This window comes from Helianthus annuus, chromosome 7 (assembly GCF_002127325.2).
Source record: "Helianthus annuus cultivar XRQ/B chromosome 7, HanXRQr2.0-SUNRISE, whole genome shotgun sequence".
NCBI lineage: Eukaryota > Viridiplantae > Streptophyta > Magnoliopsida > Asterales > Asteraceae > Helianthus > Helianthus annuus.
In genome coordinates, this window is record NC_035439.2 from 59,763,711 (window position 1) to 59,775,219 (window position 11,509).

The window sequence follows — 11,509 nt, forward strand, 5'->3', positions numbered from 1 at the left end:
TTTGATCCGGGTCATATCAGTTCGCACAGTGTATCAACCTTCAGTTCACACGGAATATTCAGTAGTTCGAGTGTTTCAGTTCACACAGAGTATCAGTTCGTTTTTGTTAGTTGATAAGTTTTTAAACTGATCATTTTTGTTTGTTTGTGTTCGTCAGGTATTTCCCGAAGTATCATCTAATTTTTGAAACATGGAAGAGAAATTTTACAATGCTCTTGCTACACCGGTTGATACAGTTTCAGCTGCGTTATTGAAGAAATCATTTGATATGTTTGTGGCTTTTGAAGATGAAACAACAAAGCAGACAATTGATAGGTATTGTCATCTGGTATTGGAAATGGGTAGATTGGACATTAAGAAAGAGGATGATGAGTGGGTCGATAAGCTAGCTGAGGCTTTATCCCAACAGAAGTGGGGAACTTATCTGTTGATTGCAAAACACATGAGGAAGTCTCAAGATATGAATCTGGCACAGTTTATTCAGAAAATTGAAGAGCATGAGTTGGATATCCAGAAAAAAGCAAAAGTTGAAGAAAGTTCAACAAAGGAAGCTGAAGGACAGAAAGCTGAAAAAGAATCTGATGAACCAGTGACTGAGAAAGAAGTTGAAAAATTAGTGGATGTCGAGAAACTTGTTGAAGTTGAAAAGACTGTCGAAGTCGAAAAGATAGTTGAAAAGGTGGTTGAAGTTACTAAGCCTTGTGAGAAATGTTCAGAATCTTGCAAAGAGTGTAATGAAAAAGATAAAAAGATTGTTGACTTAGAGGAGATTAAGGAAGATTTACTGTCAGATGTGAAGTACGTGAAAGAGTCATACGATGTACTGAACAGGACAGTTGACAGTTTAAAAAGAACAAACGCAGAAATTGAAAAGGCAAATGACAAAATGAGTGCAACTTTAATGACAAAGCAAAGTGTCATCAATGACTATATTGAAGATTGTGCTAACTTGAAGAAGGAGTTGGAACTTGAGAGAATTGAGAGTGAAAGGATTAACCGATTACTTTTGAGTTATACTACTTGTGATTATCTGATTGATAGTGTTTATCCTACTGTTGTAGGTCTTGAAGCGTTCAAGAAGAAAGAAAAAGAAGAGGATACTGGTAAGAAACCAAGTGTCACGTATAACAGATGTCCGCCTCCTATCTTTGAAAGTTATTCCCCCAGGAAACCAAATGAGGAACAAGTAGACAAGGCTCTAAACATCAAATTAAAGTCTGAAATCACTGATGAATTACCAGACAATATTGATGTCACATTCACAGCGTCTGACACTAATCATGAGTCTGAGTTAGTTAAAAGAGTTGTCGATCAGGTGTTGGATATGGATGAAGAGTGAAAGTTGGAGTCTAAGTCAGATAGTTCGAGTTCGTTTAAGAAAAGTCCGAGCTCGTTGGTTAAGAGAGTTTACAATAAAGAATTCATGTTATCAAAATCTAATTTGAATGACGAATCAATCAAAGTAGCATATACATTGAATGACTCAGACAAATTATATTCTGATGAGGAATTTCCAATAAGAAGTGTCAAAACTGAAAGGATCAAACAGGTTTTCAAATTAACAGAAATTAATATTTCTGAAATAAAAGATGTAAATCTTACTAAAAAACCTAAAAAGTACACTTCAAGAGTTCAACAGAGATTGAACAAGAAAAAGGGTTATGATTATGATTCAGGTTATCGAAAGAAACCAAACCATAATGGTAATCTCAAAAAGAAAGGTCTTGGTTTCAATTCTTCAGAAAATTATAAAAATCAGAAAACTTATAAACCAAAAACAAAATTTGTTTCAGGTGGAAGTTCTGAAGATGAGCAGAAGAAACCTTTCTGGAAACAGTCAAATCAAGAGTTTCTTGCTGAAGTGAAGAAGAATGTGAGAAAATCTGCTCAAAGAGTTGACAGAAGAACCTGTTTCAAATGCCAAGAAGTTGGACACATAGCATGGAATTGCCCCAAGACTAACTACCAAAAACAGGGAGTTTCTTCTAACTCTGTTTTGAGAAAGACTTGTGTTGATAAGAAAGAAAAATCTGTAAAATTGTTAAAAGTTTGAAAATTCTACTTCTGAGGAAGGAGAAAGTTCAAAAAGATTTTACAAAAGAAGAGGTGATTTAAGTAAACAAAAATGGGTTGTTAAATCTGAAGGTAATTCTGACAATGAATCTGATTCCATAAAATCAGAGGAGTCATTGGTTGATAAAAAGATCGTGAATTCCGTTCCAGTGGTGAACGATGAGAATTTTCCGTCACTGTCAAAGGAAAATTTGATGAAGAAAGTTGGAAAGGTTGAGATCTCAAATCAATTCTTCGTTGATAAAGGAGAATTTGATGTTGAGAAGGTTTTCAACGGGAAAGTCAAACACATTTTTGGGAAGATGGTTGATAAGAAGGTAAAGGGTGCTAAAGAATTTTATAAATCAAAATGTTGGTGGGACAGATGTGTTCCAAAGTCACCCAAGGCTGGTGAGGCTTGGGTGGACATTATGTTTGAGTAAAACACCGGACTTGCCGGAGATCCCAAATTGGTAATTGTGGATCAGGAATCGGCATCTTTCACGTTTAGTTAGGATAATTTGAAAGTGTTTGAAATTGTTAAAATTTTTCATGTTGAAGGACTATGTCGGAGATCTCAAGCTGGTAATCGTGGATCAGGAATCGGCATCTTACATGTTTAATTAGGATAATTTGAAAGTGTTTGAAATTGTTAAAATTTTTCATGTTGAAGGACTATGCCGGAGCTTCCAGGTTGGTAAGCGAGGAGCAGGTATCGGCATCTTTCTTGAGGAATTTACTACGGTAATGTCAATCATGCAAACGGTAAAAAGGTTTGTTTGTGTTTGTTTACAAGTGGTTAGAAGAATTGATTGTGCATATGGTAAATCAAGGACATTAATTTGTACTTGCATTTTCCTACAAGTGATTGAGAGACAAGATGATGAACCACATCCCCGAACTTAGTATTGATATACCTACAAGTGGTAAAATCAACCAAACTTATTTTCCGGAAAAATCATTTTGATTAAAACAAACTTAAGTGTTTTGAAATCTAAATGAGAAAATAGTTTGTTGATAGGGGGAGTTCTGATTGTTTTTATGCCAAGTGAATGGCGAATTGAGGCGATTTGATATCGGTTGTCATGTTTCTGTACAGTTTGTTTTCAATTTTCGTTAATGTGTTTGCATTTTAGGGGGAGTAGAAAATTTCAGAAAATCCAAAACATTAGAAAATTTGAAAAAGACAAAAACATGATAAAATTCAAAAATGAGTTTTGTTGAAAAAAAGAGGAAATGATAGTACATCAGTGGACTGTCACAACATGCTAAAGAATTGGAAAGATTAAATGTTGTAAACAATCTCACTGCGGATATGCCAGTAGGTTTTTGCACATTTAGTAAATTGTGAAGAGATATAAACCGTAGAAGTTCAAACTTGCTTGTTCAGTGGGTTAACACAAACTTGGATATATAGGTAACCCTGAAATCTTGTTTGAAAGGTCCCTTATTCTGAGATACTAGGTCTTTATGCTCAGTGATATCTGGGGTATTATCCTGGGACTTCTGCTGTATGGAAGTACTGACCTAGTCCCCGGATAATACTTTCTGCAAATGCTTGAAAAAGCGCCGCCCTCAGCAAATCGATGAAACAATAAAATTGATAGTCATTGCTGTTGTAAAAAAGATCCTCTAAAGGGGACCCACCAAAAGTCGAGCCGTCATCTCTCTGCTGAACGGAAGTTCTGACCTGAGCTCTCACGGTTTCGCACCTAACCCCTTACAGATATCAGTTGTGGTATACTCACCTGTAAGACTGAATATTGGGATCTGGATACGGGAGTATATTCAAGTAGTGGGACACACGAATAAGTTTAAGTTCTTAAGACATTAATATCGTATCTCGGATCAATTGAACTTTGTGTGAAAATTTAAGTGGACAAATATACTGACAATCTAGGTGAATTGTTTAAAACTTAAAATGAAATGAAGCTTAACGGTGTTGGTGATTAGTCTCAAAAACAGATATGATCCTCTTATACGAACTCACAAAAATATTGTTTGTAAATATTTCTTTAATGCATTACATGTTTCTTTGCAAAATTCAAAAAGATTTTAGTGTGTTTTAGCATAAAGTTTCAAAAACTCAAAAAGATTTTTGACAACTGATATTGGAAAGTTGTTTTTTAAAATTCCGAGTGCTAAACATGATGAGCAATATTTGAGGGAGTGTATGTTTGGAATTAAATGTTTTCATAATCTAACCTTTCAAGTGGTTCATCAAAATCTGTGTTTGTTTTTGAGAAGTGAGTCTGAGGTAGTACATGTGTTTATGTTTGAAATATGTATGTGAGTGAAACTTATGTTTTGGGTAGAGAATTTGCAGGTGATCCAGTTGCAGGTGATCCAGGTTGTATTGCTTGAATCTGTTATAAGCCAGACAACAATCCTAAAGCTGATGATGCTGATGAACTGAAGAAATGCCAGCATATCGCAAGGGGGAGTCTGAAGATCTGCAAGAAAAGATTGAGAGAGAAAAGCCCATAGACTGATCAAGACTGAAGATGTGAAGACACAGCATTGTTGTGACTCAATAGTCGACTCCATCAACATCTGAGGGGGAGTCTGTTGGTGCACTACATCTGTTGATTTCGTCTTGGATCATGTTATACTTTGCATTGTATAGATTAGGGCATGTTTTACGAGAAAACTGGAGAGTATATGTGTTTTAGCTGTTAGGTTCGCTTATGTGACATGTACGAATATGGGAACCTGTTAGGTTCGCTTATGTGACATGTACGAATATGGAAACCTGTTAGGTTCGCTTATTTGGACATGTACGAATATGGGAACCTGTTAGGTTCGCTTATTTGGACATGTACGAATATGGGAACCTACCAATAGTATAAATACCCATAAGCGGATCTCATTTGTAATATTCTGATTTTCCATACCGAGGTGCTGCCGGTGTGAGAATTGGTTGTAAAGGCTGTTATATCAATCAACAAAGTGATTTAAGAGAATATCTAGCTGTTTCTACGTCAGGTACTTGTTTTCCGCACCTGTATCTGATCAAAACTCCTCTGATAGACTCGTTCGGGTCAAAACACGATCCTACACTAAACGGGTTCAAGAAAATGTCATTCATCTTGAATGTACCTAAAAGATCAGCAAACACTTAGAAAAATTTTCGAAATTTTGAAAAACAGTGATTTCGAGCGAAATCACCTATGAGCGAAATCACCTATGAGCGAAATCAGATGTCACACGAGCGAAATCAGATGTCACACGAGCGAAATCAGATGTCACACGAGCGAAATCAGATGTCACACGAGCGAAATCAGAAATTTGTGTCCCTACGAGCGAAATTAGGGTAACTTTTGAGCGAAATCAGCAGTTTCAAGCAAAACCCCTTCGATGTCCATAAAAGCGAAATCAAGTTTTTAGCTAATTTTCACCATTTTTAGTCCGAATTTTAACCTGATTCTTTCTAGGGTTTGTTATTTCTATGTTTTGCACATTATATTCGAAATTCAGGCCATTTCAACCGTAGGAACCAGTTCAAATCAGAAAAGTATGAGAAGAAATGAGTAGAAGTAAGAGAATCTGGTAGAATCAAGCTGTAGTGGTATGAACTCCTCGTCCTGAGCTCTTATACCACTTGTTGGACCGTTCTATGACCCGAAAAAGTCAGTTAAGGCAGTTCATCTTTTGTACAAAGGCGGAATCAGTGTAAACAAAGTAACAACAGCTTTTCCTTTCAATTTCCTTCTCTATTAATGCTTTCTGAGTAGATTTTGACAGAGTTTCATCACCTAGCACATGACCTAATTTCGCTCCAGAGGTTACAAATGAAGATCACACATGGGTTTATATAGTGAAGCTGATTTCGCTCCAAACTAGATAAGCGAAACCCCATGTGACCTAATGAGCGAAACCTACTCTAATATATACATAAGAGCGAAATAGCAAGAACATGATTTCGCTTCAAATGACACCTATGTCATTATGAGCGAAATCACCTCTATCATCTCAAATCCTGTTTTTCGACTCCGTACAACCTATCTAGACCTAAGACTCAATTCAAACGTAGTCAACACACATTCAGTGCACCAACAGTTGAGGACTTAATCTCGTATGATTTGGATCAACGCTTGAATATGAAGACGAATTTCCACCACTTTGAGTTACAGTACTACCCTTTGTTCCAGAAGAACTATCAGCACTGAAACCAGTTTGGATCTTTGGATTAGGCGTAACTTCAAATTTGTTTCCTCTGTACTACAAATTGACATCTTGTTGAGCATTTGGATTATTCATGATTTCTGTTTTCTGAATATCTAACTCATGCTCCTCAATCTTTTGAATAAACTGTGCCAGATTCATATTTTCAGATTTTCTCATGTGTTTTAGGATCAACAAATAAGTTCCCCATTTCTGCTATGGTAAAGCATCAGCTAATTTATCAACCCATTCATCATCGTCTTTCTTTATGTCCAATCTTCCCATTTCCAAAACAAGATAACAATATCTATCAATGGTCATTTTTGTGGTTTCATGATCAAAAGCTATAAACATGTCAAATGATTTCTTAAGTAAAGCCTCTTTGTTCTTGATCATATCTACACTTCCTTTAAACTTTTGAATCAATGTTGTCCAAATTGATCTAGCAGTACCCTCATGTTGAAGTAAAACAAAGATATCTTCTTTAATCGCTTGTTGAAGAATACTGATCATCATTTTTTCACTTCTATATTTCAATTTATCACTTTCTGAAAAGTCACAAAACGGTTTTTCAAGCCCACGTTCATTTTTCGGTTTCTTGTAATCTTTCTCTAATGAACACCATGCGTCAAACTTGTAAGCTTGCACCCAGTTCTCAAACCGATTCTGCCATCCTTTAAAATCTTCAATGTACATAAGCTTTGGCGGTTTCTGATAAGTTCCTGTCTCATTCTCATTGTACAAAGTTTCGGCAGCTGTAACTGGAGCAACTGGTGTAGCAAACGCATTCAAGAATTCCTCTTCCATGATTCAGTAATCTGTATCACAAAGTCAACACAGTTCAAACAACAATGAAAGTTCACACGAAATATGAATTCAAACGAAAATACTTAGAGCGAAATAGCAGTTCACACGAAATTAAGTTTTGGAACGGAATAATGGTTTCAAACGAGATCAGTTTTCACACGAAATACTACTTTCAAACGAAATATCCTGATTTTGTATGAAATAACTGATTTCGTACGAAATTACAAACTGATTTTATGCGAAATAACGAATCTGAAGTGATTTCGTGCGAAAAAAACCAAATACAGTGATTTCGTGTGAAATCAAATGTATTTTTCAAGCGAAATATCAATTTCAAGCGAAATCAACAGCCAATTTCATGCGAAATATGCTGACATCGTCTTTGTCAATCTGATTTTCAAGCGAAATTACTAATTTTATCAGTTTTAAATCGTATTAAGGTCCAACTCTTTCAAGGATTCGTTAAAACACAGTTTCGCTTGTAATGTGTGAAATTCAAACCATTTTGACCGTTAAATCTTGTTTAATTTGAAAAAGAAGGTGTAGAAGTAAGAAATAATGGCTGTGTTGGCAAGAACTCTTCCTCCTGAGCTCTGATACCACTTATAGGATCGTTTTCAGACCCAAATGAGTCGTTCAGAATAGTTCTTTATCAATTCAAGAGGCAGAAATAGATGAATTGACTAGTAAACAGCTTGATTCACTTATAATTGTCTTGTATATTGATTATAACATGTTTACAGATCAGCAGACACGTCGGCAGCACTTCGGTACTGGAAAACATGAACCTCACAAATGATTTCGCAACTTGGGTATTTATAGGGTTGGAATTTCGCACGAAATAGGCACAATGTAATTTCGTGCGAAATTACCAAATGCAATTTCGTACGAAATTACCAAATGCAATTTCGTACGAAATTACCAAATGTAATTTCGTGCGAAATTACTTCATCACACTCAAACCCTAATTTTTCGTACACTGTGCCCTTATCTAACAATTCTAATACTAAACTCGATACAAGACGAAGTCGACAGACATATGCACCAACACTCTTATTCATCGAAAGGGAGGTTATGATGTGATGCGAGATTATCAAATGTGCATGGTGACTGCACTTGTGTTAAACAAGAAGTATAATTTTTCAAAGATTGTGTTTCACTACATGGTAGAGAATATTACTCCAAAAAGCAAAACATGGATCTATCCAAGATTTGTACAGATGATGTTAGATCATGCGTATCCTAATTTGGAGAAAGATGAAAACAATGATTTGTTGCAGTTATTCCACATGGATAATGAAATGCTGAAAGTACTGGCCAGATATCACAAAATCATCCGGAGCCAACTACAAAAGCTGAATTCTTTGGGTTCATCAAAGACAAAAATTACGTTGATCCGGATCCAGTTGATCATCAAAAATGGAGGAATGACGCGAAAATGAAAGAAGCAAGTTATGCAGAGGAGTTGAAAACACTTGCAAACTTCAAAGAAACTCAAAACGAGTGGTTTGTGAAAGAGGAGAAGAAAAAGAGGAGCAGAAAGGCTACTCCTAAAGTTCAAGTAGAGGAGGGTTTATCTTCTCAACCAAAACAAAAGCGTCAAAAGAAAAGTGTCGAGACTATGCTTGTTGATGAATCAGATAAAGAAGATGAAGCTGAAGATGATGCTGAAGGAGATCAAGTTTGTTTGTCTCCTGAATCTGCAAGGTTTTTGAAATCTCTTAATGAATATAATGCTGAAACTGAAAAGGCAGCTGGTGATGAAGGTGACGATGTAGAGGAAAGTTCATCAAGCTCATCTGATGAAGAAATTGATGAAACTGAACGTGTAAAAAGAATTAGAGATGAAGTAGAGAAAGAGAAACAGTTAAAAAGAAAGAGGAGAGAGGATAAAGATGATGAATTGTACAATCCATCTCCTGAGCATGTTACAGAATCTCAAACATCTCCATCATCTGGTGGTAGGAAGAAGGCTAGTGCAAGAAAACGTGTTATTTCTCCGAAAGCTGCAAGAAGAAAGTTGATAGTCAAGTTGCCTAAACGCACATCAAAACCAAAACCACCTACACCACCAAAACAACCCACTCCACCACAATCACCTCCACCACAAACTGAACAACAATTATCACCACCACATCTATCACCACCACATCAAACACCAATCCAAGAACAACCTGTTATCACCTTGCTACAAATTTTCCAAACACCACCAACCACACGACCACCCATTCAAACCACTCCTGGATCTTCTGGATACAAAGATTTTCCTCACATTCCAGTGAATATTCCTCTTGATGATATTGGATATTTCAGTTTTGTGAATGATGAGCAAGTAAAGAAGTTGGAAAAGAAAGTAGAGGAAGTGTTGGTTGAGAACAAAAAGTTGGTGGATCGTGAGAAGAAACTTGAAAAGCGTTTTAAGTCTGTGGAAGCTGAAAATTCCTCATTATTGAAGAAAGTTGAAGCTGATCAACTTGAAATTGATTTTATGAAAGTGAAAATTGCAGAGTTGGAAGATGAAAAAGCTCACAGAGATGAGCAGAACAAGTATTTCAGGTTAAAGAACAAAGAGTTAGAGGCTGCCAACGCAAAGAAAGAACACGAGATGTATATGATAAACAAAGTGTTAGAAAATTTGCTTGGTAAATCTGTTAAGAAAAAGTTTGAAGAAATTGAAGTTGAAGAAGTTAGAGCTCGTCGTCAAGCTGCGATTGATGCTGAGATGAAAAATAAGGGTAAAGGTGTTGAAGGTACTTCTGAAGTTACTGAGAGGGCAATAGTTTCATCTGCTGTTTCTGGTATATTTGAGGAAGACGTGTTACTTGATGATGTACATGATGATGAGGAAGATATTGAAGAAGATGATGAAGAAGAGGATGATGATGAAGATAAGACAGATGATGCAGATGATATATTTTCTGCTAGTAGCCATAGTGACAATGATAATGATGACGATGGTCAAGGTGGTACAGGCATTAAAGTTACTACGGCATCTAATGAAGAGAATGTTGATGATTATCTTCGTGACGATGCGAATGAAGAGCCAGAAAATGCTGAAGGTGAAGGGGAGAATGTTGATGATCAAAATGTTGAAAGTGAAAGATTGATATTACGTCTTGAGCCTGATGTTGAGGAAGGTGAAATCAGGCATACTTACACCATGGATGATTTTATCAAAATGACGCATATCGATGATCCTAACTTCAAGTTTGACTTTGAAGAAGAACTGAACTAATTCGATATCAACCAGCAGCCTGACTATCAGTACAAGTATGTTGAAGAGGCAGACAATTTTGATAGGGTTGAGGTTGAAGATTGTAGTGATGAAGAATCTTCTGTGAATGCTGATACTTCGAACTTTCCAACGCTTGTTTAATTCTTCAGTCAAGCAAATATAGATGAGCTAAGGAGGAAAGTTGAAGAATGTCTGAAAGATAAGAATTTGAATGGGACGACGAAGGATGAAAGTCGTGAAGAGAGGAAGAAATGGTTCAGAAAAGACACAGAAAGAAAGTTTAAAAGGCCATTGAAGTTCTATAAGAGAGACAGGGATGTGTCACTAGGGGATATTATCAGTTGGAGCTTTTTGACACAAGTTAATGTGTATGCTATTCGATGAGAGTATGGTGTCCAATATTTTGAGTATATACAGGATATCATGTCCTTACCCTGGTGGGATGTTGAAGAATTATCAAAAGTTACAACTTTGGATTATCCTGTTAGAAAGCATGATGTACTCATTTGGGGCCTGATGAAATTTGAAGCCTTCAGAGGATTCAAACACTGGAAACCTCACTATCCGAAGAAAGTGAAGAGGGTAGATCCAGTATCTGGAATTGAAGAAACGATCTTGCATGAGAAGAAGCCTAAAGTGATTAACAATATTCCAGTGCCGAAAATGGAGCAAGATTTCCATAAGGGGTTTGTGTATTAGGTATACAGTTGTCTGTCAACTGAAGCTGTGATCACCTACAGAGCTAAAATGAAGTTTGTCACATCTTTGTGTATGATCCATTGTGGTTGGTGAATTGCTCAGCAAAAGACATAGAGTGTTTGTTTGTTAACAAGATTGGGTTTAAAGCTGAAGATAGAGACCAAGCTTGTGACAACTAGCACCAAACCGGTAATTTCCGTACACTTTAATCATTATTTAATGTCTACAATTATGTGCTTAAATGTCAACATTGTCTGATTTCATACAACACAAGTGAATTCATGTACGTTTTATACTACAAAATAATGCTTTATGCATTAACGAGAGCGTTGCGTCAAAAATACTAGTAAACTCACCGGTAAGACACGTTGTGTCAACAAATCTGCAGAAAGCTGTTAGACAATAAAATTGGAGCCTAGGTGTAGGTCCAATGACAAGAATACATTAAAACCCAAGAGTACCTACAAGGGTTAACATATAGACTTTCCAGAGACCAAAATACGCACTAAAAAGCACCCGAAACGCACTTTAAGTGCAAAATTCTGCATTTAC

General features: G+C 36.3%; 1 protein-coding gene across 1 annotated transcript; it reads left to right on the plus strand.

Annotated features, from left to right (window-relative positions):
* The first annotated feature begins 8,461 nt into the window (after positions 1–8,461).
* Positions 8,462–10,957, plus strand: LOC110893279 (titin homolog). The gene is made up of 4 exons (XM_022140390.1): positions 8,462–9,821; positions 9,894–10,230; positions 10,408–10,618; positions 10,676–10,957. Exons 1-4 carry the CDS (start codon positions 8,462–8,464, stop codon positions 10,955–10,957), a joined length of 2,190 nt encoding a protein of 729 aa, XP_021996082.1.
* Positions 10,958–11,509: the final 552 nt, after the last annotated feature.

Bases quoted from the DNA above. Each gene is read 5' to 3' on its own strand.
- LOC110893279 (XM_022140390.1), top strand. From the start codon at position 8,462: ATGAAAGAAGCAAGTTATGCAGAGGAGTTGAAAACACTTGCAAACTTC. The intron at 10,231-10,407 runs GTTTGACTTTGA...TTAATTCTTCAG, and splicing joins ATCGATGATCCTAACTTCAA to TCAAGCAAATATAGATGAGC. The intron at 10,619-10,675 runs GTTAATGTGTAT...GAGTATATACAG, and splicing joins GTTGGAGCTTTTTGACACAA to GATATCATGTCCTTACCCTG.